This window comes from Rhinoraja longicauda, chromosome 32 (genome assembly GCF_053455715.1).
Source record: "Rhinoraja longicauda isolate Sanriku21f chromosome 32, sRhiLon1.1, whole genome shotgun sequence".
Classification (NCBI taxonomy): domain Eukaryota; kingdom Metazoa; phylum Chordata; class Chondrichthyes; order Rajiformes; family Arhynchobatidae; genus Rhinoraja; species Rhinoraja longicauda.
In genome coordinates this window covers 1827844-1855686 of record NC_135984.1, presented here as the reverse complement: position 1 = coordinate 1855686, position 27843 = coordinate 1827844, and the positions used below count along the sequence as shown (strand labels likewise).

Genomic DNA, 27843 nt, shown 5'->3' with positions numbered 1-27843 from the left:
TTTTTATTTTCTGTTGACAGTTCACGGTTCCCTTGAATCAGATGGTATGATCCAGAAGGAAAGGGTCATGTAAATAATTGTTGAGTTATTTTGGAAATTTTACACTGTTTACCGTGTGAGGACAGATTAAAAAGCACTAACATAGATGTAAGGTAGACACAAAATGCTGGAGTAACTCAGCGGGACAGGCAGCATCTCTGGAGAGAAGGAATGGGTGACGTTTTGGGTCGAGACCCTTCTTCAGATTGATGTCAGGGGAGGTGGCGGGACTTTGTGAACCTAGTGGGACTTTGTCCCGCCCCCCTGACATCAGCCTGAAGAAGGGTCTCGACCCGAAACGTCACCCATTCCTTCTCTCCAGAGATACTGCCTGACCCGCTGAGTTACTCCAGCATTTTGTGTCTACCTTCGATTTTAACCAGCATCTGCGTTTTTTTTCCTAACATGGATGTAATTTCAGTTTGAGATCTTATAGTAGCTAACACATGTCTGTGCAGCTTTGCATGCAATGTTGATTATAATAGCACCGTTTAGGGAGGTCAATGTGGTGTATCATGAAGTAATATGCTGTCAATAATCCCTGTTGAGTTATGAATTCAGTACGATCCTAGTAAAGTCTTTGAGCTAATTAATAAATGTCGTTAGCTAACTAAATGTTGGATATTTGCAGTGGACTCTAAGTCTCAACATCAGCAGATATTATTGATTGACTACCTGCAGGCAGACCTCCATAATGAGGTTGTGTTTTCTTGTGCACCACGCAAAATATATTTCAACATGTTGTAGTGGGCAGTTAGTAAAACCGAGGAGAATTGTCAAGCATTGGGCCACAACCTGATTGTGTGTAGAATTTCCAGCACAGAAACACTTTTAGAGCTCCTTATTTAGAAACATAGAAGCATAGAAAACAGGTGCAGGAGTAGGCCATTCGGCCCTTCGAGCCAGCACCGCCATTCAATATGACCATGGCTGATCATCTAAAATCAGTACCCCGTTCCTGCTTTCTCCCCATAAATCTTGATTCTGTTACCCCCCTAGGAGCTATATCCAACTCTCTCTTGAAAACATCCAGTGAACTGGCCTCCACTGCCTTCTGTGGCAGAGAATTCCACAGATTTACAACTCTCTGGGTGAAAAGCTTTTTCCTCATCTCAGTCCCAATTGGCCTACCCCTTATTCTTACACAGTGACCCCTGGTTCTGGACTCTGCCAACATCGGGAACATTTTTCCTGCATCCAGCCTGTCCAATCCCTTAAGAATGTTATATGTTTCTATAAGATCCCCTCTCATTCTTCTAAATTCCAGTGAATTTCTGATGCATCCCTGTCTAAATGATGAACTACGATATAGAATAGTGCGGTTTCTTAAAAGACTGTTTACATGGATCAGAGAGCCGGGTCGACCACTAACTGCGGGTACAGTCTGTACAGAGTTTGTACATTCTCCTTGTGACCGCATGGTGCAGGTTTGTAGGTTAATTGGCTCCTGGAAATTGTCCCTAGTGTGTAGGATAGAACGAGTGTACGGGGTGACTGCTGGTCGGTGTGGACGCAATGGGCTGAAGGGCCTCTTTACATCTAAACTAAACAAAACTTTTACAAAACAGAACTTCATTTATATTTTCTGCTTCTTTTAACTTGGCATGGACATTTCTTATCCTTTTAAATGTTTCATGAAACTAGCATTTTTATCCAACTAACAAGGTATTTCTTGTTGCCCAATGGTTTCTGTTTGCTTTGCTGCTCTCCTCAGGAGTACGTTACCCTGGGTCAGCTTAAGGAGTTGTACAGTAGATCGACGGCAAGCTCATCTCCAGCCCCGCTCCACACTAACTCAGCCTCCGCCTCTCTGCTTCTGCCTGCTGAAAGTTCCCTGCCCTTGCTGGCTTCCTCCTCCACACTATTGACAGCTGAGGTTCGTATGAGGACAGCTCGGACTTACTCTACATTTCCCCAGTGCATGAGTTTTCAGCAAAGTGCCATGCTAACCAGGTCTTCCCCCAACGCACTCCACACCCACTCTCATGCTTTCAACAATCAATCAATTCCTATTTAAAGATCCACCTTTGAGAGTTACTGTGAGTTGGTGTCAGTGCACACGAGATCTCACCCTCTCTTCCTCACCATCACTCCAAACTCTCTGAAATACCTATTCATCTTCCTCTTAATCTATTGCGAACAAGTTTCTAACACTGAATTGGTAAGTTTCTTCTGAATTTCTAATTGGATTTATTGGTGACTATCTTGTGCTTCTGGTCACATCGTTGAGTTTAAATCTCTGATGGTCTCAATCTTCCCCCACCCTGTGAGATCCCACCTCATGCTGCCTTCAGCTATGGTGCCTCGGTACACGTTTCCCTCTGTTTTGCCATCTAGGAATGTCTACCTCATTTTAGTTTTTCCTCCATTAATTCCATCTTTAATCTTCTTTCACCTAGTTTTCAGTTCCCATTCTAATATGTTCTTATCAATAATTGTGGTCATTTATTTCTGATTTTGCCTGGATGAAGAACCTGGGGAATTTGACCTAATGAAGGTGCTTTATGAAATCAAATCTCTCTCATGGCAGCATGGTGGCACAGCGGGTAGAGCTGCTGCCTCACAGAGAACCCGGTTCAATCCTGACCATGGGTGCTGTCTGTGTGGAGTTTGCACATTCTCCCTGTGACTGCGTGGGTGTTCCGGTTTCCTCCCAAGGACTTGCAGGGTTGTAGATTAATTGGCTTCTGTAAATTGTCCCTGGTGTGTGGGATGGAAAGGTGAGATGACGTGGAAGTAATGTGAATGGGTGATGGCGGGTCAGCACGGACTCAGTGGGCTGAAGGGCCTGTTTCCTCGCTGTATCTCTCACCTCATGTTTCTGAGTCGTACATGCAAGGGTGCAAGCAGTTTAAGGGATGTCAAACAGCTTAACACTGACGGTGGTGGGAGGGAACCAATTAATGGAACGGTGGCACAGCGGCTGAGTTCCTGCTTCACGGCACCAGAGACCCGGGTTCAATCCTGACTACGGGCGCTGTCTGTACGGAGTTTGTACCTTCTCCCCGTGACCATCGCGGGTTTTCTCCTAAATCTTCAGTTTCCTCCCATATTCCAAAGACGTACAGGTTTATGGGTTCATTGGCTTGGTATAACTGTAAATTGTCCCTAGTGTGTGTAGGATAGTGTTAATGTGCGGGAACGTTGGACAGTGCGGACTCAGTGGGCCGAAGGGCCTGTTTCCATGCTGTATCTCTTTAAAAACACTTTTATAAAAGTCAATGAGGATGCCGACTGATGCAGAGCAGCGGGGTGGGGGCGGGGCGGGGTGGGGGCAGGGACGGGGGCGGGGCCGGGGACCGGGGACCGGGTAAACCCCCAGGGCTTTGGAGAAGAGGTTATTCATGACATTGTTTAAGAGGTCAGAGAGTGATCGGTAAAACTGGTACGTCAGGTGCACAAGATTTGAGGATCCGTCAGTGAAAAGGACGCAAGGTTATAAATCGGCCATTATCTATTGGTCCATGGAGAAGATTCCAAGGACCATTACGCCAGTTACAATGAACCTGGAGTCTTTGTGAATTGAAGATTGATCTCCAGGTGAAACCCAGGAGAAAAATATGGAGAGAGAAATTGCCTGGGACACAAGATTTGTTTATGCTCAGTCAGTGGATACTTTTACAGCAGAGATGGATTCTTGATTAGCACGGGGTTTAGGAGTTATGGGGAGAATGGGATCGAGAGGGAAGATAGATCAGCCATGATTGAATGGTGGAGTAGACTTGATGGGCCAAATGGCCTAATTCTGTTCTTATCACTGATGACCTTGTGCGTGAATATTCCTGGGTTAGAGTTAGTAGTTGTCTCTGTAAGAGGGCAGTGTAACTGAGGATTGGACAGTTGAAGGGAACATGGGTGAACAAAAGTTGTGTAGGAAAATAACTGCAGATGCTGGTACAAATCGAAGGTATCACAAAATGCTGGAGTAACTCAGCGGGTCAGGCAGCATCTAGGAGAGAAGGAATGGGTGACGTTTCGGGTCGAGACCCTTCTTCAGACTGAGGAATGAACACAATGTGCTGGAGTAACTCGGCAGGTCAGGCAGCATCTCTGGAGAGAAAGGATGGGTGACGTTTCAGGCTGGGACCCTTCTTCAGATTGATGGATGAACACAATGTGCTGGAGTAACTCAGCGGGTCAGGCAGCATCTCTGGAGAGAAAGAATGGGTGATGTTTCAGGCTGGGACCCTTCTTCAGACAGAACATGTTGATTGTAGTTCATGGAGGAAAGAGATCATGTGATCTACATTCAGGCCAGGCTTTGATCTGGAGTTAAATTCACTTTGAGTTTTCAACTGCTTGCTGAAATCTTTATCTTCCAAAGTATAAACTTTATTGTTTACAATAACCACCAAACATAACTCTGTATAGATCTCTGGAAAACTTCAATGTGTGTTTAATTTGTTATTTTCTTTTAATTTAGCATACATTTCTCTCATTAATTTATTTTCTATTTGATTTCCTATCCTCTCTCCACCATTGTATACCCATCCATTTTGCCGACTGTTCTCCCATTTCTCCTCTCCTGTCTCACTTTCCTTCCTCCCCTCTATCTCTCTGTTTCCTCTCTTCCTCCTGCCTTTCCTTTCTCTCCTTCTCTCCCTCCTCTTGACTGTTGACAGCAGCCTACCAGCAAGCTGCTGCCCTCTACGTTGGAGCTAGAGAGATGGTACCAAGAAGTAATGGCTAACTTTGATGCCTCATCTTCCTCACCTCCAATTTCCTCTTCTCCACCTCCTCTTCCAGCTAAAACTCACTCTACACGAAGATCTCTTCAGGTAAATGTCATTGCTGTTTCCAATCTCAGTCGCAAGGTTAGACCGGAGAAACGGATGTAACTTTCCTTGACAAAGTTGAGAGGATATTTGATGAAGGTCAACAAGATCATGTTACAAATGGTAGATGTGTTCCCATCAGCAGAAGGATTATGGAGAAGGTGGGGATAGATTTAATATGAAGAGTAAAAGTAATGCTGAGAATAGTGTGATCTGGATGTAATGGCCTGTAGGGTGGTACAAACGGTCTCTCTCTCCATAAGCACGGGGAAAGTAATAAATAACGAACTAAGCATGAGGGAATGTCATTTACGGGACTTCAGTAAAAGTGCAGTGAGTTGGATTGAATGGATGTTAGTGTAGGGGACCAGCATGTTCAGAGATACAGCAGGGAAACGGGTCTGTCAGCCACTGGTTCCACGCCAGCCGTGATCACCTGTACGCCAGTTCCATGCCCACACACTAAGGGACAATTTACAGAAACCATTTAACCTACAAAGCTGCACATCTATAAAGTGTGCGAGGAAACACTGGAGCGCCTGGAGAAAACCCACACGATTACAGGGAGAATGCACAAACTCCTTACAGAGAGGACCCGTAGTCAGGATCGAACCCGGGTCTCTGGCGCTGTAAGGCAGCCACTCTACCGCTGTGCCACCCTAAACCTAAAGGTGAGAAATCGCCGCCTTCTGTCCTGTTATGATTTACAGGTAGGGTTGCCAACTATCTCATTCCCAAATACGGGACAAGGTGACGTCACCACCCAGCCAGCGGCGACGTGCTCCCGCAATGGCAGCCGCCCGGGCCGGGACAGTGCAGGCTAACGGAGCGTGTTTGCCTAACAGAGGTCGCGTAGCCTCCCAGCCCGGGGCCTAATACGGGACAAGGGCGGTCCCGTACGGGACAAACCAATTCAGCCCAAAATACGGGATGTCCCGGCTAATACGGGACAGTTGGCAACCTTATTTACAGGGGAAAGTTCAGATTCAGGTCAGACATGCCTCAACCTTGTTGTCAGGTAGATGACTGGCACGGTCTGACACAAGTGAAGGGTGCCACCTCGATGGGTGAAGTATTAGAGTCTGTAAGACTGCACTGTGACTGGAGCCACTATTCATGGAGGACATTGGATAGAGTTGACAACTGTCAGGTCTCCTGTCAAGTGGCCAGTCGGTCGGCCTTGCCTCTCGGGATCAGGTGGTCTTTGTCTTGGATCTCACCGTTGAGGCCAGGTGCACTCTAAGATTCCCATGCCCCAGTGCTCTCCTTGCCAACATCCCTCCCTCAACTGTTGGCCACTTCCTACACAACAAAGTCTGACGGTCCATCAGTTTGATTTCCTGTTCCTGTGTCTTTGTGCCTCAGGTTTACCGGTCCAAGATGGAGAGTGAGGGAAGCGGGACCCTACCGCGGGCAAAGACGGGCTCTGCGCCCTCCTCGCCATTCACCGCCAACACACAGGGACGACATTTTACAGCAAAGGTAGGGAGAATCGGCAGTGCATCCACGGGCTGCCCGGGATGTTGCTCAAAGAGACGTGTGCATCTGTCACAGTCGGTTACAAAGACCTCCTCACCTCACTTAAAAAGATAGTTCTTCCCTCCAAAGTTACTTCTTCAACCAAACCCACCAAACAAAGGCAATGAATGGATCATTCAGCTGGTTGCTATTTGAGAGGGCTTGCTATGTGCAAGATGATGGCAATATTCACCTACTCAACAGTCATGCATTTTGGTGGAAGGAATAAAGGCACACACTACTATCTAAATGGGGAGAGGATTCTGAAATTGGAGGTGAGGGGGGCTTGGGGGGGCTTGGGGGTGCTGGTGCAGGATTCCCAAAGGGTTCATTTGCAAGTTGAGTCGGCAGTCAGGAAGGTAAATGCAATGCTAGCATTAATTCAGAGGTGACTTATAATATAAACGCATGGATGTAATGCTGAGGCTGTATCAGGCAGTGGTGAGGCCAGGTTTGGGAATATTGTGAGCAGCTTTGGGCCCTATATCTGAGGGAGGAAGGATACACTGGCTCTGGAGAGGGTCCGGAGGGAGGAGGTTTACGAGAAGGATTAGGTTGATGTGTGAGGATCGTTTAAAAGCTCTGGGCCTGTACTCACTGGAGTTGGATGTGGGAAGATGAAAGGATATTTACAGAATGCACTGCGGCAGTGATTCAGCAGCAGAGAAAGTGCAGATTAAACAAGAAAAAGTGCAAGGGTAGCAATGAGGTGGGATGGGAGATCAGGAGTATACCTTAGGCCTGGATGTTAGTCACAAGTCAATGCAGGCACGGGCTGCACAGTGGTGCAGTGGTAGAGTCATTGCCTCACAGCGCCAGGTTCAGTCCTGACTACGGGCGCCGTCTGTACGGAGTTTGTACGTTCTCCCCGTGACCTGCGTGGGTTTTCTCTGAGATCTTTGGTTTCCTCCCACACTCCAAAGACATACAGGTTTGCAGGTTAATTGGCTTGGTGTAAATGTAAAATGGTCCCTGGTGTGTAGGATAGTGTTAGTGTACAGGGAACGCTGGTCGGCACGGGCCCGGTGGGCCGAAGGGCCTGTTTCCGCGCTGTATCTTTAAACTAAACTAAAATAAACAGTGGTGCCTGAAGCCACAACCTATTGCATTGCAATGATGTGAGAGATGCTTTCTCTTTTATGCTTCAGTGCGACGTGTCCGTGCTTCATGGTGTGAATGTACAGGTACATGTATGTACAGGTACATGTATGTACAGGTACATGTATGTAGAGTCTGGCGACATAGTGGGACAGTTAATCATCTGCCAAAGAGCTGCATACTGTATAAGCGGTCCTGGGAATAGTTGTGGCAATAACAGTGAGAGCCCTGACCCCCTTCATCAAACGTACACCGATGTTACTCCATAACGTCACCAGTGAATCATCTGTATCGTGTTCGGTTCATATCTGGGAGCAAAATAAGGCCATTCAGCCCATCACATCTACTCTGCCAAAGTTAGACACAAAATGCTGGAGTACCTCAACGGGACAGGCAGCATCCCTAGAGCGAAGGAATGGGTGACGTTTGGGGTTGAGACCCTTCTTCAGACTGAGGTCTACTCCACCATTCAATCATGGCTGATCTATCTTTCCCTCTCGACCTCATTCTTCCCAGAGCATCACGCTGGCACAGAATGGCACCGGCAGTCTGCCACGCAACCTGGCTGCCACCCTGCAGGAGATCGAGGTGAAGAGGCAGCTGGCACTGCAGCAGAAAGGTGAGCAAAGTCCAGGGCATCACTGCCAGGGGGGTCACGCTGACTGCAGGCGACCGTGCAGTAGAGAAGGAACAATCATCCAGGGCATCACTGCCAGGGGGGTCACGCTGACTGCAGGCTGCCGTGCAGTAGAGAAGGAGCAATCATCCAGACTATCCTGGCTGACCACTCTAGCTCCCCAGAGTCCTGCAAATGTTCTCTCTTCAAAAACACATCACATTCCCTTTTGTAAATGAATGTTGGATCTACTTCTGCTGCTGCGTTTCCAACAGCACATTCCAGCTCCAAACAACTTGTGATGTAAAATGACATTCCCTTGTCTGGTTATTTTAAGATGTCACCCTCATTATCACCAAACATCCTGACATTGTATAGTGTAGTTGGGTTCACGTTGTCCACTGGCGTCTGAGTGAGAAGGATTGTATAGTGTAGTTGGGTTCACGTTGTCCACTGGCCTCTGAGTGAGCAGGTTGCAGTCCCACTGTGGACCCCTGGGGTCAACACTACCACCATCTCCTGGCCTCCAATCCCACGCCAGCACCAAACACATTGATGATCATCTCAGTGACTTCTCATTCACCTGTGATGTTTAAAGTTGACATTTTAGCATGAGATATAAAGTTTTATATCTATATATTTTCCAAGTGTCTTGATTAAAGAAACACTTATTGTATTTCTTCTTTTGACTTCTGTCCTGCTTATTTTCTCTTTGAGCATTGTGTGACCCTGCCTCTCTCTCTGCTTCTCACACTCTCTCCTTTCTGGTGCTGTGCAGAATCAATGGGGATAACCAGAGCGGATCACAAAAGAGGTAGGAACTCTGATTGGAATTGGAAGAAAGACATGGTTTGCTTTGCAATCTTTGCAGTGAGTTTGCATGAGAGAATTTGTGGTGTTTTGTGAATCTGTTGCCCTTCTGTTGACCCTTGTAAAGGCAGACTCTGAGCTGCAGTGTAGTCCTTTCATCGGCAACAATTAGGATCAAGACTAAGCATCAATAAATTCAACCGTGCCTCTCTGTTCTCAACTTTTAACTCTTTGTGCAAACTCCTTCATGGTCTCACGGCCCCTCCTCCCATCCACCCTAACGACAACCTTCCCAAACTCTACAACTGATTCAGTCCTGACCCAGCCCTGGCCACCCCCAGTGTGGATAACATCCACTGTGGACGTTGCCTGTGTAGACCCTAACTCTATCCCTCTCTAACCTTGCTTCAAATGCTTCTCTATCCTATTGTCAGCTGTCTTTGTGTGGCTCAAATGTTATTTGATGTTGCTCTTGTGAAATTGTTGGGGTATTTTATGGAATGAAGTGGCTTTTAGATGCCACTTCGTGCTTTTCTGGAAGAGCTTAGTGTAATTACTCAGCCGAGAGACAAGTAGGGCATTAGAACCTGACTCTTGGCTGCACTGCCTCCGGTGGTATGAGTGGTTAATGCCACGACTAAACTTATCCACAGGTCACCAGGTGATTGAGGAACAGAGGCGACGGCTGGCGGAGCTGAAGCAGAAGGCGGCAGTGGAGGCCCAGTCCCAGTGGGAGGCGCTGCACAGCCAACACTCGCCCATGTTTGTCCAGCAGAGCCCAGCCTACACCCTGCTGGGACACCAGCCCTCCCACCTCATCCACCATAGCATCCTCCACCATCCCGCCCAGCACAGCAGCGGCGACGTGGAGCACGCCTTCGACACGCTCAGTCTGGAGAGTTCAGACAGCATGGAGACCAGCATCTCCACCGGCAACTCCGCCTGCTCACCCGACAACATGTCCAGGTAAGAGATCCAGCTCGCCCACAACTCAGCTAGGGTGCCCACTGGCCCGTATTAGCCGGGACATCCCGTAGTTTGGGCTAAGTTAGTTTGTCCCGTACGGGACCGCCCTTGTCCCGTATTAGTAGGGTTGCCAACTTCCTCACTCCCAAATACGGGACAAAGGGTGACGTCACTGCCCAGGCCGGGAGGCCGCCATTGGTGGAGCGGGAGCGCGTGGCCGCTGGCTGGGTGAGGTCACGTGGGGCGCGGGGCGGTGACGTCACCCTTTGTCCCTTATTTGGGAGTGAGGAAGTTGGCAACCCTAAACTCAGGGTTCATTGTCAACTCAAGGAGTCACTGAGGGAGGCGGAGTTAAACGCTTTCTTCTCATAGGGAGGGGGGGAGCTCCAGAGTAGGTTCTCAGAGCTGGGATGGTCATGGCTGCTGTCAGGAAACATGGGTAGTGTTGGAGGGAACTACAGATGCTGGTTTAAACCGATGATATACAGTCTGAAGTAGAGTCTCGACCCGAAACGTCACCCATTCCTTTTCTCCAGAGATGCTGCCTGTCCCGCTGAGTTACTCCAGCATTTTGTGTCTGTCCACGGGTTAAAGATGACCCCACACCCATGTTGAGATGGGCCTCTGGGTTTTGCTCCAGTGTATTTGTGTATCCAAGTGTATCAGATCAAAGCTACAATTCCTGTGACGATCTCTAGTTTTTTTTAAATGTGATGTTATCAACATGAAACATTTCCTTCCTTCATATCTGACCTGTTCTAGAGAAGGAACACAAAAAGCTGGCCACTTGAGATAGACACAAGAAGCTGGAGTAACTCAGTGGGACAGGCAGCATCTCTGGAGAGAAGGAATGGGTAACGTTTGGGTCGAGACCCTTCTTCAGATTGAGAGTCAGGGGAGAGGGGGACTAGAGATATGGAAGGGTAAGTGGTGAAAACAACAGATCAAAGGGGACGAAGGTCAAGGAAAACGTAGAATGGATCATTGTTAGTTAGGGGTGGATGACAGCGAGGCCTACAATCAGTAACATTTAATCAGGAGGACGGTGAGACTGTCGGAGAAATGGGACAGGGAGGGATGGAGAGAGAGGGAAAGTAAGGGTTAGATGAAGTTAGAGAGGTCAATGTTCATACCGCTGGGGTGTGCAAGCTGCCCAAACGAAATATGAGGCTGTTCCTCCAATTTGCGTTGGGCCTCACTGACAGTGGACATCAGCCTTTATATAAGAGTCCAATTGTATTGTTGGTGTCTGCATCACTGTGTTAGACACAGCCAATTATATCCAGGCATACAATAGCAACGTCTATAGAATGGTGATTAATCCGTTAAAGTGATTCCGTGCGTGTGTTCAGCACCGACCTGGTCCCCACTCTCGGGAACATTGATTTATTTCTCTACTCCTCTGTGACTATCTTCTCCTTTCCACTCCTGGACTGTTGTGGTTTACTGTGGCAGTTCTCCAAGCTTCAGACACCCCTCCCCTCCCCACATCTCCTCTCCACTCCCCACCCCTCCTCTTCCTTCCCCACCCCTCACTCCCCACTTCTCCACTCCCCTCCTCTCCCCACCCTTCCCCACCCTTTCCCTTCCTCTCCCCACCCCTCCCCTCCCTTTCCCCTCCTCTCCCCACCCTCTCCTCTCCCCACCCCCTCCTCTCCCCATCCTCTCCCTCTTCCTCCCCCACCCCCCTCCTCCTCCCCTCCCTTGGGAATGGGGGAAGGGTAGGGAGTGGGGGAAGGGTAGGGAATGGGGGAAGGGTAGGAAGTGGGGGAAGGGTAGGGAGTGGGGGAAGGGGAGGGAATGGGGGAAGGGTAGGGAATGGGGGAAGGGTAGGGAGTGGGGGAAGGGTAGGGAGTGGGGGAAGGGTAGGGAGTGGGGGGGAAGGGTAGGGAGTGGGCGAAGGGTAGGGAGTGGGGGAAGGGTAGGGAATGGGGGAAGGGTGGGGAGTGGGGGAAGGGTAGGGAGTGGGGGAAGGGTAGGGAATGGGGGAAGGGTAGGGAATGGGGGAAGGGTAGGGAGTGGGGGGGAAGGGTAGGGAGTGGGGGAAGGGTGGGGAGTGGGGGGAAGGGTGGGGAGTGGGGGGAAGGGTAGGGAGTGGGGGAAGGGCTGGAGCAGCCGAAGGGAAGGCTCCAGAGTGTGGGGATGGTTCCATCCATGCTCCATGTCGGGGTAATGATTCTGCTCCAGGTTTTGCTGGCAGCCTCCCCTGACCCACTCCACACACTTGATCCCAGTGTGCATTTGCCAGCGTTGTGGAGATTGCTGGCCGTCACCTTCACTTTATTGTGGCGATGCTCCACTTGGTCACCTGAGGCTGGGCTCCTCTCCGGCCCATGCGGGCGGGGGAAGGAGGCGCTCCCTGCGTGTGGGGAGGGAGAGCGGTCCAGGTCGGATGGACCGCGGCGGGGTGGAGCTGGTGAGTGACCAAGCCTCTTGCCTCTATCCTCTCCCCGTCTGCAAGCAAGAGGCATTTCTCCAGCAGGCAGGGAAGGGAGGAACTGTAGGTGCTGCTCTACACCGAAGAAAGACACAAACTGCTGGAGTAACTGGGCGGGTCAGGCAGCGTCCCTGGAGAGGAGGAATGGGTGACGTTTTGGGTCGAGACCCTTCACCATTCCTTCTCTCCAGAGATGCTGCCTGTCCCGCCCAGTTACTCCAGCACTGTGTGAGTCTGAAGAAGGGTCTCGAGCAGGAACGTCACCCATTCCTTCTCTCCAGGGAGGGAGGGAGGGAGGGAGGGAGGGAGAGAGGGAGGGAGGGAGGGAGGGAGGGAGGGAAGGAGGGAGGGAGGGAGGGAGGGAGGGAGGGAGGGAGGGGAGGGAGGGAGGGGGAGGGAGGCTGAGAGTGAGACTGTGTTTAGTGTGTGATCTGTGCCTCAGTGCGGACACTCTGATCGGCGCTGCTCCTTGCAGAGGGCAAGGTGGCTCCTCGTTTCTTGGCACATACGAGACAGCTTTGGGCTCATCCTGGACTCCAGAATGCCGGAGGGCGTGCAGCGAAGAATTACGAGGATGTTGCCAGGACTCGAGGGCCTGAGCTATGGGGAGAGGTTGAGCAGGCTGGGATCCTCACAGCACAGGAGGATGAGCGGGGGATCGTATAGAGGTGTATAAGTTCATGAGAGGAAGAGATCGGGTAGATGCACAGAGTCTCTTGCCCGGAGTGGGGGAATCGAGGACCATGGGGAAGGTGAAGGGGAAATGATTTAATAGGAATCTGAGGGGTAACAATTTCGCACAGAGGGTTGTGGGTGTATGGAACAAGCTGCCAGAGGAGGTAGTTGAGGCTGGGACTATCCCAACGTTTAAGAAACATTTGGACAGGTAGTGTACATGGATAGGCCAGGTTGGGAGGGGTATGGAGCCAAATGCAGGTGGTGGGACTGGTGTACTGGGGCATGTTGGTCAGTGTGGGCACGTTGGGCTGAAGAGCCTGTGTCCATGCTGTATCTATGACTCTGTCAGTCCACAGCCTTCAACAACAGCTCCCTCAGGCTGGACCCACAAATAGAATGTTATAAAAGGACTTAAATGAGGGCCTTGCTTCGGATAATGAAAGGGTTTGTAAAAGGCTTGTGCGGTTTTATCGTACTGTATCATGATGACATTCTCGCTTCTGAGCCACGATGTTTGAGGGGCAGCGATCCAGCGTTGGCACCATCTCTGGAGAACACGGACAGGTGACATTAGGGTCGAGACCCTTCTGCAGACTGGCTGTAGTGAGGGGGGAGGAAGTTGGGAGAGGGGGGTGGAGGTGAGGGTGGGACAAAGCCTGTTCTCCAGAGACGCCGGCCGCCCGAGACTCCGACTTACTCCAGCACTTTGTGTTCTCTCCGTATCATCTCTGACCTTTGCCCATCCAAACCCCCCTCACCTGTATCCACCTATCACTCGTGTGGAAGGGAACTGCAAATGCTGCTTTAACCTGAAGATTGACACAAAAAGCTGGAGCAACTCAGCGGGACAGGCAGCATCTCTGGGTCCCTGAAATAACTGGCTCCTCACATCCCCTGACACCCAGGCAATCGCTCAACCCCACTCTCGGTCACTGCCCCTCTCATATTCCACTCGTTCTTGCCCTATCACGGCACCTCCCTCTCCCTCTGTTTTTCCCCCTCTCCCCCCTCTCTCTCTCCCCCTCTCCCCTTTGTTTCTCCCCCCCTCTTCCCTCCCCCCTCCCCTCTCTCTCTCCCTCCCTCTTTCTCTCTCTCCCCCTCTCCCCTCTCTCTCCCACTGATTCGCCCCTCTCTCTCTCCCCCCTCCCTCTCCCCTCCCCCCTCTTTCCTCTCTCCCTCCCCTTTCCCCCTCTCTCCCCTCTCCCCCTCTCTCCCTCTGATTCCCCACTCCCCTCTCTCTCCCTTCTCTCTCTCTCCTGATCCCACTCTCTCCCCCCTCTGCCCGCCCTCTTTCCCCCTCTTCCCTCTCTCCCTCCCCATACCCTCTCTCTCCCTCTCCCCCTCCCCCCTCTCCCATCTCTCCCCCTCTCCCCTCTCCCTCCCCTCCCCCTCTCCGCTCTCTCTCTCCCCTCTCCCTCTCCTCTCCCTCCCCTCCTCTCCCCTCTCCCTATCTCTCTCCCCTCTCCCTCCCCTCTCCCTCCCCCTCCCCTCTCTCCCCTCTCCCCCTCTCTCCCCCCTCTCCCTCTCTCTCTCCCCTCTCCCCTCTCCCCTCTCCCTCTCTCCCTCCCCCTCTCCCCTCTCTCTCCCTTCTCCCTCACTCCTGATCCCACTCTCTCCCCCCTCTGCCCGCCCTCTTTTCCCCCCTCCCCTCTCCCTCCCATCTCTCCCCTCTCTCCCCCTCTCCTCTCTCTCTCTCATACCTGTTTCTGCATTGAAACCTTGGCCAAAACTCCACTCTTTTGTCACCTTGCCCTTCCAAGTCAAGCATGCCACTAATATCTATCTTGCAGAACAATGTTCGGTGTTGATTGAATTGAAACATGGATATGGATTGCAGTCCCGTGAGATCTAGTGGAAGTTTGTACAAGTAATGAAGTCCAGAGATAATGGAAAACTATTTCTGTTGGCAGCAGATGCCAGGAAACAGAGGAAGGGCACATTCTCCAACACTAATTAAAAACAAGATAAAACCGATATTAGAAATCTGAAATAAAATCAGAAGGCACTGGACACACACATGTATGTAGCAGGTCGGGCAGTATGTGTGGAAATAGTCTGAACAAGGGTCTCGACCCGAAACATCACCTATTCCTTTTCTCCAGAGATGCTGTCTGTCCCGCTGAGTTACTCCAGCTTTTTGTGTCGACCTTTGGTATCAATGACACCTGTCTCGCGGGTGTTACCTGAACTGTGTGCACTGGCAAGTCTAGTTTGCTCTGAGCTCTGGTGTTTTGCTGTCAATTCTGGGTTTAATGGCACAGGACAGGTGCTGGCCCCATATGTCAGCACCTCCTGCTTGTATCAGTTGGCACAGCCATTTGTGCGGTGATGACGCGGTCAGGTGCATTGTCTGACATCCTTCCTCATCAGCCGGTTGCTCACTCCGCAGGGACATTCCATACATGGAATGGCCATTAGTCGCCTACAGCATTTGAAGTATTATCTCTTCCAAGTGTCTCCATAACAACACAGCAGACTACTCTCTTCCCAGCTGAATGTTTACTGTGTCTCTTATCACTTCCCCTGGGCAATTAACGTTCCTTATACTCGAGGCATGACCTTAAATAGAGCTGCAGAATGAGTAAACGTACTACGCGTGTCTACCTGGTAAACCTACACACTTGCTCACTAACTAATTGCCCTGTAACAGTGGTTTGCTGCCACAATACCTGACGTACACACTAAGCAACATGTGCAGCTTTCCTACTTAACCCTCGTTTAGTTTTGTTTAGTTAAGAGATGGGGGGGCAAGTCTACACTGCGTCATATTTCTGTTTGTTCGGTATATAAAGTATTGAAACTTCGGCGGAAAGAGAGACAAGTTAACATTGCAGGTCCTAAACCCTTCTTCAAAACAGGGAAGAAAATAGACACAAAATGCTGGAGTAACTCAGCGGGACAGGCAGCATCTCTGGAGAGAAGGAATGGGTGACGTTTTGGGTCGAGACCCTTCTTCAGACCTTTGCCCTGCTCCCACTTCTCTTTCAGCTCCCCCCCCCCCCTCCCACCAGGACCATAATCAATCTGAAGAAGGATTCTGACCTGTAACATCATCTATCCATGTTCTCCAGAGATGCTGCCTGACCCTCTGAGTTACTCCAGCATTTTCTGTCCATTTGTGTACACTAACATCTGCAGTTCCTTGTTTTGTTACAAATTAAAACACACAATGTACTGGAATATACATTTGAGTTTTCACATTTCTAATTGCCTTGAAGAGCTAAATGTTCACCATGTCGACATGACAGGTTCCAGACTTACTCCTTTGTAAATTGGTCAAAGTGATCCATTTGGCTCCAAATGTCAGAAGATTGGAAGGTTATTTGTGGGTCTTCATGTGGATGCCTCGGATTGATCACACTAACATTTGATGGTTTTATTCTTCTTGCCCCGGTAGTGCCAGTGGTGTGGATGTGTGCAAGATCGAGGAGATGGAGAAGATGTTGAAGGAGGCGCAGGCTGAGAAAGCTCGCCTTTTGGAAACGAGGGTACGTAACTAAACCCGGAGATCCAGCTCATCCATTGCTCCTTCCAAAGTGGAGTGTACATTGTTCAGGTTTAGTTTAATTTAGAGATTCAGTGTGGTAACAGGTCCTTCAGCCCACCAAGTCCGTGCCGACCGGCAATCCCCCGCACATTAACGCTGTCCTAAACACACTAGGGACAATTTACACATACACCAAGCCAATTAACTTACAAACCTGTACGTCCCTGGAGTATGGAAGGAAATTGAAGATCTCGAAGAAAACCCACGCGGTCACGGGGAGAACGTACAAACTCCGTACAGACAGCGCCCGTAGTCGGGATGGAACCCGGGTCTCTGGCGCTGCAAGCACTGTAATGCAGCAACTCTACCGCTGCACCTCCGTTGTGGACTATTTCCTTCATACACCTGAGTTCTGCTCCAATATCATGGCCTCTCTTCCCCCACTGCATCACCTGTCTGTTTGGGACGTGTGACATGGGGCGTGGGGCGTGGGGCGTGTGACGTGGGGCGTGGGGCGTGTGACGTGGGGCGTGTGACGTGGGGCGTGTGACGTAGGGCGTGTGACGTGGGGCGTGTGACGTGGGGCGTGTGAAGTGGGGCGTGGGGCGTGGGACGTGGGGCGTGGGGCGTGGGGCGTGTGACGTGGGGCGTGGGGCGTGTGATGTGGGGCGTGGGGCGTGTGGCGTGGGGCGTGTGACGTGGGGCGTGTGGCGTGGGGCGTGGGGCGTGTGACGTGGGGCGTGGGGCGTGGGGCGTGTGACGTGGGGCGTGTGACGTGGGGCGTGGGGCGTGTGATGTGGGGCGTGTGACGTGGGGCGTGGGGCGTGGGGCGTGTGGCAGGGGGCGTGTGGCGTGTGACGTGGGGCGTGGGGCGTGTGACGTGGGGCGTGGGGCGTGTGACGTGGGGCGTGGGGCGTGTGATGTGGGGCGTGTGACGTGGGACGTGGGGCGTGGGGCGTGGGACGTGGGGCGTGTGACGTGGGGCGTGGGGCGTGGGGCGTGTGACGTGCCACACACTCTGAAGCAGCAGATGAGAATCATGCACAACACTTCCTGTTCTGAAATCATTTGCCTCTGGAGACTTCAACAATGCTGGACAATCACTGCCTGTTTATCCTTCAGTGGAAATGAGAATGTTTAGAGTTTGTGTCTTTGGGAACTAAAAACCTCAATGATTAAGATCTTCCTAATCACATATCCCCATCATCCCTAATGATGTTTTCAAGAGAGCGTTAGATTTAGCTCTTCGGGTGACAGGAATCAAGGGGTATGGGGAAAAAGCAGGAATGGGGCACTGATTGTGGATGATCAGCCATGATCATATTGAATGGAGGTGCTGGCTCGAAGGGCCGAATGGCCTACTCCTGCACCTATTGTCTATGTTTCTATGAGTGCTGAGGATGCACATGTGATGTTTCATTGATTGTCCTCAAAGATCTCCAACAGTTTTGTTCAAGATGGTTTCTCTTCTGTTTATTTTAACTTAAAAAAAATATTTGTGACTATTTCAAATAATTAACTTCTTTAAATAATTGATTTTGTTTTTGTAGAAAAGATAAGTTAGAACTGTTCATGAATACCTCTGATGTTTCAAAAAACAGGTTTTGGCAAGAGACATGGGTTCGATCTGACCTCTGGTGCTGTCTGTGTGGAGTTTGCACGTTCTCCCTGTGACCTTGTGGGTTGCCTCCAGGTGCTCCGGCTTCATCCCATATCCCAAAGGCGTGGGGTTTGTGGGTTAATTGGCCGACATAAAGTGCCCCTTGTGTGCAGTGGATGGGAAACTGGGATAATGTGGAACTAGTGTGATGGAGTGATGGATGGGCGATGTGGACATGATGGACCATGGCTGGTGGGGTGGCCGTACTGGCTGAAGGCACGAGCTACTGGCTGGGGGAACCAAGGGTCATATTGCATGTTTACTGACGTTGCCACACCAGACAGGATTGTAAATAGGAAGGAGGATGGGACGAGCCTGCTACAGGATGTAAGCAAACTAAAGTGAGTGGCAGCTGGAATATAATGTGCAACAGAGTGATGTACCCACTGTGGTGCCAAGACCAGGGTGGTTCTTTACTCATGATGAAGCTTTGGGAAATGTTAGCTTTCAGTGACGGCCAATTGTACCTGGAGTTCTAAAGAGCAGCAGATTACAGATAGGTGACAGTTCTTGATAGAACTGCCAACTTCAGATGAACAGTGCACCCCAGAGTGAGTCGCTCTGTTGCTGCACTCCCATGTTGTCATGGTTTATCCTGGGCCCAGACTGGTTTACTTTCAGACATGTGGAGGTGCCAGCTTGGCAGGTGATGGTACAGAAGTCTTGGGAGTGTTGACGTTGGTGCTATTTTCTTGCCCTGCAGGCACGCGAGATGGAAATCCGTCGGCAGGCGTTCGAGGAAGAGCGCAAGAGACGCGAGGAGTTGGAGAAGAGGCTCCAGGAGGAAACTGTCCATCGGCAACAGCTGGTCGACAAGGAGGTCAAGATGCGGGAGAAAAATTTCTCTCAGGTGACTGGAATCAGACAAGTTACCTTTTCTATATAGCACAGAGTCAAGAGAGTCAAGAGTGCTTCATTGTCTTATGTCCCAGATAGAACAATGAGATCCTTCCTTGCAGCAGTACAACAGAATATGTAAACAGAAGGACTATTCAGCATTCCCAGTACATTACCAGCAACTGAACTGTGTATGTTTCTACACAGATGCAAAACAGGAAAGGTGAATGGCCAAGTGTACTGTCAGAAATAGGAGTTCATCTTGGGGACCATAAAAATGGCCGAGCAGTTCAACAAACACTTTGGTTCCACCTTTAAACAAGAGGGCACAAGTAATTTCCCTGAAGTGTTCAGGAACCAAGAATCTGATAAAGATGAGGAACTAATGGAAAGTTGGTACGAGAGATAAAATAGCGCTGGGGAAACTAATGGCACTGAGAGTTGCGCAATCCTGGAATAATTCGCATGGCAGATGATTCGAGGCAGTGGCCGTGGGAATGGTACAGGCATTGGTTGTAATTCCCCAGACGTCTGCAGATAATGAAATGGTTGCTGGAAGGTGGAAATGAACCCATTATGTTCAAAAAGAGATAACAGGAAACTGTGTTAGCCTCATGCCAGTGGTGGGGAAACCACAACAACGATTATTGACAATGACAAAACAGGAAACTCAGACAATACTGTCAAAATCAACAATAGTCAATAGTCAAGTTTAATAGTCAAGTTTATTTGTCACATACACATAAATGTGCAGTGAAATGAAAGATTACCCACAGTCCAACAATAACTGGCAGTAAATAACTGGCAGGCTCCCGCGAAGGACAGGCAGCATCTCTGGAGAGAAGGAATGGGTGACATTTGTCTGAAGAAGGATCTCGATCCAAAACATCACCCATTCCTTCTCTCCAGAGATGCTGCCTGTCCTGGTGAGTTACTCCAGCATTTTGTGTCTATCTTCAGTTTAAACCAGCATCTGCAGTTCCTTCCTACACAGGATTTTTCGAAGGTAGGTTGTTGTTGATACACCCACTGGAGTGTGTTTGAGAACATATCTGATATTGATAAAGAAAATCCAGTGTATTGGGTTTCTCGAATTTTCAGATAGTAGTGTTCTCCTGAGAGGCTGAGTTACTCCAGCACTCTGTGAAACGTCGCCTATCCATGTTCCCCAGAGATGCTGCCTGACCCGCTGAGTGACTCCAGCACTCTGTGTCTATCTTCATAGAAAAGACATGCACTGATTGTACTGACAATATATTTTTTGTGAATAGAATATTATTTTTAAATTTAGAATTAAGTACTTGGATCTCAGAGTGCTTTCACTGAACCAAGACTGATATCATCAACAAAATTTATAACTGAGTCCCACTAGGATTGCCAACTGTCCCGTATTAGCCGGGACATCCCGTATTTTGGGCTAAATTAGTTTGTCCCGTACGGGACCGCCCTTGTCCCGTATTAATAGGGTCGCCAACTTCCTCACTCCCAAATAAGGGACAAAGGGTGACGTCACCGCCCCGTGCCCCACGTGACCTCACCCAGCAAGCGGCCACGTGCTCCCGCTCCACCAATGGCGGCCGCCCGGGCCGGGAGCACGTGGCAACCCTAGCCCCAAGATTCATTCACAAACACTACACTGAGCTGGCAAGGCTTCCAGGTCTGACCGCCAGGGATTTCAGTGGCTGACGTCAATGGAGATCTGAGCGCTTTGCAGCTAGTGGCTGCCATCTAGTGCCCATTGGTGGAATGGCAATACTGAAACAAGGAACAATAAACTAACCGCTGGAGGAACTGGTGTGGGAACGAACTGCAGATGCTGGTTTTTGGGGTGCAGATTTGGCGGCACAGTGGCGCAGCGGTAGAGTTGCTGCCTTACAGCGCCTTTCTGTCATTGTTTCTGATTAACAGCATTTTATTTTTCAATATATTTAGGACCATAAGCAAGACATACAGGTTTGTAGGTTAATTGGCTTTGGTAAAATTGTAAACTGCCTGTAATTTGCAGGGTAGTGTTAGTGTATCGCTGGTCAGCACGGGCTCAGTGGGCAGGAAGGGTCTGTTTCCGTGCTGTATCTCTGAAGTCCAAAGTTGCTGTATCTCTGAAGTCCAAAGTATCTCTAAAGTCTGAAACTGATGGCCAAGACCCATGCAAGTGGTCAACGCCAGACATATCACAACCTCCCCTCTCCCGGGCAGACTGCAGTAGCTTGGTCCAAGCTGGAGCCTGATATCTACGTCCAGGCAACAAGAACCATGCATCTTTTGCAGAGCGTGCAGAGTTGTAGACACTTCTGTGGAGGGCCCAGTGGATTTACTGGAATGGCTCCAGGAACGAGGGCATGTTTGTTAGTCGTAGTATGAGGTTCTGTCATTCCGTTCCACTGACCCACTCCCACCTGTGTTCCAGGCACGCCCGCTAACCAGGTACCTGCCCATCAGGAAGGAAGACTTTGATCTGCGGTCACACATCGAGTCATCGGGGCACAACCTGGAGATCTGTTACCAGATCACCATGACTGAGAAGATGTGTAAAGGTTACCTGACCAAAATGGGCGGCAAGATTAAATCCTGGAAAAAGCGCTGGTTTGTGTTTGATCGCATGAAGCGAACACTGTCGTATTATGCAGGTAGGTGGCTTCACCCCGACAGCAGTCTGCTTGCATCGTGAATAATTAATGCACATCTGTTCTCATTGAAGATCAAACCCTGGGCATCTCCATAAGTTCATATATTCTAGGAGCAGAATCAGTCCATTCAGCCCATCATGTCTATTCTGCCATTCAATCATGGCTGATCTGTCTTTCCCTCTCAACCCCATTCTCCTGCCTTCTCCCCATAACCCCTAACACCTGTACTGATCAAGAATCTATCAACCTCTACCTTAAAGATATCCATTGACTTGGCCTCCACAGTATTCTGTGGCAGAGAATTCCACAGATTCACCACCCTCTGACTGAAGATATTCCTCCTCATCTCCTTCCTAAAGGAACGTCCTACAATTCTGAGGCTCCAGCCTCTGGTCCCAGACTCTCCCACATCCACTCCACATCCTCTCCACATCCACTCTATCCAGGCCTTTCACTATCCGTTAAGTTTCAATGAGGTCCCCCTCATCCTTCCAAACTCCAGCGAGTACTGCCCAGTGATGACAAACGCTCACCATATGTTAACCCACTCATTGCTGGGATCGTTCTAGTAAACCTGCTCTGGACCCTCTCCAGAGCCAGCACATCCTTCCTCAGATACGGTGCCCAGGAGAAAAAAGACTCCTTTCAGAAGTGTGGCTTGTGTCAATGTTGTGTCATTGACAAACGAAAAGACAAGTGGTAAAGATGTACTTGAAGAACTTTTGATCTGGCCATTTTTAATTTAAAATGATTTAATTCTTTGACAGATAAACACGAAAGTAAATTAAAGGGAGTAATTTATTTCCAAGCCATTGAAGAGGTTTACTACGACCACCTCAGAAGTGCCTCAAAGGTAAACAGTGTGAAGACCTTGTGTGGAGTTGCTGATATTGAGCTAGTGTTGTGGATACACCCAAGACATCACCATCTCTCCTGCATATGTTGGTATCACCCTCTGTCTGACACACAACACTAGGGGTTAATGTCCCATGCTAGGACTTTTAGTTTATAGATACAGCGCGGAAACAGGCCCTTCGGCCCACCGAGTCCGTGCCGACCAGCGATCCCCACACACTTACACTATCCTACACACACTATTATTTACAATTATTACCAAGCTAATTAACTTGCAACCCTGTGGGAGGAAACCAGAGATCCTGGAGAAAACCCTGGCAGATTACGGGGAGAACGTACAAACACCGTACAGTCAGCACCTGGAGTCAGGATTGAACCTGGGTCTCTGGCGCTGTAAGGCAGCAACTCTACCGCTGTGTCACCGTGCCGCCAAAGTTGACTTTGGTCATCTCCAGTGGTGGGGTCCATGTATGGGGAGTGCTGCATTGTCAGGCTAAGGGAAGTCCCCATCTATCTGAAGATGGATCGGGGAGCTGTGATCAGGTGGGGAACATTGCAATGGGCTCTGGGATGAGGTGGAAGTTCTCCTCCATGTTGGGCGGACTCATAGAACCACTGCCCCACAGCACCGGATTCCAGGTTCAATCCTCACCTCGGGGACTGTCTATGCACAGTTTTCCACATTTTCCCATTTCCGTGTGGGTTTCCTCCAACTGCTCCGGTTTCCACCCACATCCCAAAGATGCGAGGGTCATTGGGTTAATTGGCCCCTGCAAATTGTCCCCTGTGTGTGTGAGTGTGTGGGTGAATCTGGCAAGAGTTAACACAATGAAAGCAGAATGGGACTCGTGTAGGGAGACACAAAAAGCTGGAGTAACTCAGCGGGACACGCCGCATCTCTGGAGAGAAGGAATGGGTGATGTTTCTGGTCAAGACCCTTCATCAGACTGACATAGGGTCAGTGGGGAAGAGTGGTTGATGGTGGACGTGGAGCTGGTGCCTCTTCCCATGTTGTATCTGTCTTAGACTCTGTGAACTATTATCAAAATCATCAAGTCCTTGAAACTTCTCAAGGCACTTCAGTGGCCGCACGTTTTGACCCACGAAAGCACGGCTGGGACCCAGTTTAATAACACAGCTAATAATTCCGCGGCACAATAAATACAAGCTTCCTATTTCCCAGCAGCGCTGCTCATAATGACCTGGGCAGGGCATGAAGTGGGCACTCTGTACAATCCCCATAGCCTGGCACTGGCACTGGATGAATGCCTCATCGTTTGCAGGGTCATTTTAATCCAGCCCTGGGAACCTTTGGAGATGAGGCCTCTTCAAGTTAAAATGAAGTGGAGTATAAATGAGACAGGTACGCCCTGAGCACCCAGCCCCACGGCCACTCCAGGTTCACACACGTATTGTTACTGCTGGGATGCTCCCTCTGTTGCTGGTTACTAATGATAAACATAGAGCATTAATCAAACTCTGTGCAGATTCTGTTTACTTCTCTGCTTTTCTTTCTCTTCTCGCTGTTGCTGTTATTTCCTTCCTTGCTCTCCGAAGGGGTATTTGAGCCTGCGCACAATAAATGTACGTATGACCGGCAGCTTGGTGTTGTGTGTCGGCTGGGCTTGCACTGCACTTTCCCAGGCCCCGTCTCTGTTCAATGTCGAAACAACTGCAGGACTCGGTTGGTTGGTTGCTGGCTTCATGCTCAGGGACCCTTGCCTGATTCTCAGAGCTTTCTGAAGTTCACAATAGGCAATAGACAATAGACAATAGGTGCAGGAGTAGGCCATTCAGCCCTTCGAGCCAGCACCGCCATTCAATGCGATCATGGCTGATCACTCTCAATCAGTACCCCGTTCCTGCCTTCTCCCCATACCCCCTCACTCCGCTATCCTTAAGAGCTCTATCCAGCTCTCTCTTGAAAGCATCCAACGAACTGGCCTCCACTGCCTTCTGAGGCAGAGAATTCCACACCTTCACCACCCTCTGACTGAAAAAGTTCTTCCTCATCTCCGTTCTAAATGGCCTACCCCTTATTCTTAAACTGTGGCCCCTTGTTCTGGACTCCCCCAACATTGGGAACATGTTATCTGCCTCTAATGTGTCCAATCCCCTAATTATCTTATATGTTTCAATAAGATCCCCCCTCATCCTTCTAAATTCCAGTGTATACAAGCCCAATCGCTCCAGCCTTTCAACATACGACAGTCCCGCCATTCCGGGAATTAACCTAGTGAACCTACGCTGCACGCCCTCCATAGCAAGAATATCCTTCCTCAAATTTGGAGACCAAAACTGCACACAGTACTCCAGGTGCGGTCTCACCAGGGCCCGGTACAACTGTAGAAGGACCTCTTTGCTCCTATACTCAACTCCTCTTGTTACGAAGGCCAACATTCCATTGGCTTTCTTCACTGCCTGCTGTACCTGCATGCTTCCTTTCATTGACTGATGCACTAGGACACCCAGATCTCGTTGAACTCCCCCTCCTCCTAACTTGACACCATTCAGATAATAATCTGCCTTTCTATTCTTACTTCCAAAGTGAATAACCTCACACTTATCTGCATTAAACTGCATCTGCCATGTATCCGCCCACTCACACAACCTGTCCAAGTCACCCTGCAGCCTTATTGCATCTTCCTCACAATTCACACTACCCCCCAACTTAGTATCATCTGCAAATTTGCTAATGGTACTTTTAATCCCTTCGTCTAAGTCATTAATGTATATCGTAAATAGCTGGGGTCCCAGCACCGAACCTTGCGGTACCCCACTGGTCACTGCCTGCCATTCCGAAAGGGACCCATTTATCCCCACTCTTTGCTTTCTGTCTGTCAACCAATTTTCTATCCATGTCAGTACCCTACCCCCAATACCATGTGCCCTAATTTTGCCCACTAATCTCCTATGTGGGACCTTGTCGAAGGCTTTCTGAAAGTCGAGGTACACCACATCCACTGACTCTCCCTTGTCAATTTTCCTAGTTACATCCTCAAAAAATTCCAGTAGATTTGTCAAGCATGATTTCCCCTTCGTAAATCCATGCTGACTCGGAATGATCCCGTTACTGCTATCCAAATGCTCAGCAATTTCGTCTTTTATAATTGACTCCAGCATCTTCCCCACCACTGATGTCAGACTAACTGGTCTATAATTACCCGTTTTCTCTCTCCCTCCTTTCTTAAAAAGTGGGATAACATTTGCTATCCTCCAATCCACAGGAACTGATCCTGAATCTATAGAACATTGAAAAATGATCTCCAATGCTTCCACTATTTCTAGAACCATCTCCTTAAGTACTCTGGGATGCAGACCATCAGGCCCTGGGGATTTATCAGCCTTCAGTCCCATCAGTCTACCCAAAACCATTTCCTGCCTAATGTACACATAGGAGCATTATTAGGCCATTGGGTCCATCAAGTCTATTCCACCATTCAATCATGGCTGGTCGATCTCTCCCTCCTAACCCCTGACACGCATACAAATCAAGAATGTATCTATCTCTGTCTTAAAAATATCCACTGACTTGACCTCCACAGCCTTCTGTGGCAATTAATTTTCGCAGATTCACCACCCTCTGACTAAAGAAATTCCTCCTCATCTCCTTCCTAAAGGAACGTCTTTTAATTCTGAGGCTGTGTCCTCTGGTCCTAGACTCTCCCACTAGTGGAAACATCCTCTGCACATCCACTCTATCCAGGCCTTTCACTATTCTGTACGTTTCAATGAGGTCCCCCCTCATCCTTCTAAACTCCAGCGAGTACAGGCCCAGTGCAGACAAACGCTCATCATTGTTAACCCACTCATTCCTGGGATCATTCTTGTAAATCCCCTCTGGATCCTCTCCAGAACCAGCACATCCTTCCTGAGATATGGGGCCCAAACCTGCTCACGATACTCCAAATGCAGCCTGACCAGCGCCTTGTCGAGCCTCAGCATTGCATGCCTGAAGGCTGGTGAGCACTGAGGAGGGGCAGGTTTTGGTTGGGTGGCTGGGGCATTGGTCTACCTCAAGCCCATTGGCAGGGTAAACTGGTGGGTGATCAACCAACAGCTTGTATTTGCTGGCTGACTGGAATGCTTTAAGATGGCCAAGGAGCATCACAGGGGTGTTGTCAGTCTAACTCTGCCACTCTGACCTGTCGGCCTGTTCGCACTCTTGTGACGGGCACTGCAACGGAGGCAGAGACATCTACTGCGCCCATGGTAATTAATCCCTTGGAGAACGCCTGGCAATGTCACCCACCCATCAATCCAAAACACACATGTACACATGCATGTACACACGTGCTCATGTATATCTGCATGTGCACATGCCCGCACACACATTACATACAGCCCACTCACACACAACCATCCTCACCCATACTGATGTACACGCACACACATGCACGGTACTCACATACACATACACGTGTTTACACACATATATACACGCACACACACTCAAACATATAAATATATACATACACATACATACACACATTCACATGTATATACACATATATACACACATGCACTCATACACATACCCAAACATGTAAATGCACACACACAAACATATACACGCATCCACATTCATAGACAAATATATCCACACATACACCCACGCACACACACAAACTCATACATACACAAACTCATATGCACGCACACACACAAACACACACACACACACACACACACACACACAGCTTAATAGCTGGTGTTCCTCGTTCCTTGGTAATACTTTTCGTTACAGTATTGTGTGTTTTTCAGCAGCTTTTCTACCACAGTCACTGCGTTGATCACACCCATGGCCACGGTCAGTCAGCAGCTGAAATAGAAATACTTCTAATCAGACTGCCACAAGTGTGGCTCTTCCTGACACTGACCCTAGCAACCCACAGGTGTAAAACAGTATCCGGGCTGCATTTTATTAGTCTTGTTTATTATTGTGAAGTGTGCCAATGTAGTCAGAAGCTTTTTTATTGTGTGCCATACAGCAAATAGACTAGATATGATTACAATCGAGCCGTCCACAGTGTACAGATGCAGGATAAAGGGAAGAACAAGGTAAAGTCCAGTCCAATTAATGATAGTTCAAGGGTCTCCAGTGAAGTAGACGGGAGGTCAGGACCGCTCTCGAACTGGTGAGAGGACGGTTCAGTTGCCTGATAACAGCTGGGAAGGTCTCCCCGTGACCTGCGTGGGTTTTCTCCGAGATCTTCGGTTTCCTCCCACACTCCAAAGACGTACAGGTATGTAGGTTAATTGGCTGGGTAAATGTAAAAAAAAATAAAAAATTGTCCCTAGTGGGTGTAGGATAGTGTTAATGTACGGGGATCACTGGGCGGCACGGACTTGGTGGGCCGAAAAGGCCTGTTTCCGGCTGTATATATATGATATGATATGATATGAAGAAACTGTCCCTGAATCTGGAGGTGTGCGTTTT

At 49.4% G+C, this 27843-nt stretch overlaps 1 protein-coding gene across 20 annotated transcripts in view; it reads left to right on the top strand.

The window, feature by feature from the left end:
• Positions 1 to 27843, top strand: part of phldb1b (pleckstrin homology-like domain, family B, member 1b) — a 271997-nt gene that overhangs the window by 241627 nt on the left and 2527 nt on the right. For 8 of the 20 annotated variants that reach the window (XM_078426931.1, XM_078426934.1, XM_078426930.1 and 5 more), the window contains 11 exons: positions 1754 to 1915; positions 4662 to 4817; positions 6180 to 6296; positions 7947 to 8049; positions 8825 to 8860; positions 9510 to 9822; positions 16335 to 16425; positions 18788 to 18934; positions 21329 to 21548; positions 22316 to 22401; positions 23961 to 23987. In XM_078426931.1, coding sequence (XP_078283057.1) covers positions 1754 to 1915; positions 4662 to 4817; positions 6180 to 6296; positions 7947 to 8049; positions 8825 to 8860; positions 9510 to 9822; positions 16335 to 16425; positions 18788 to 18934; positions 21329 to 21548; positions 22316 to 22401; positions 23961 to 23987 — 1458 coding nt within the window. The remainder of the gene's footprint in view (positions 1 to 1753; positions 1916 to 4661; positions 4818 to 6179; positions 6297 to 7946; positions 8050 to 8824; positions 8861 to 9509; positions 9823 to 16334; positions 16426 to 18787; positions 18935 to 21328; positions 21549 to 22315; positions 22402 to 23960; positions 23988 to 27843) is intronic. The other 12 variants (XM_078426943.1, XM_078426944.1, XM_078426928.1 and 9 more) reach the window with 6 other exon arrangements.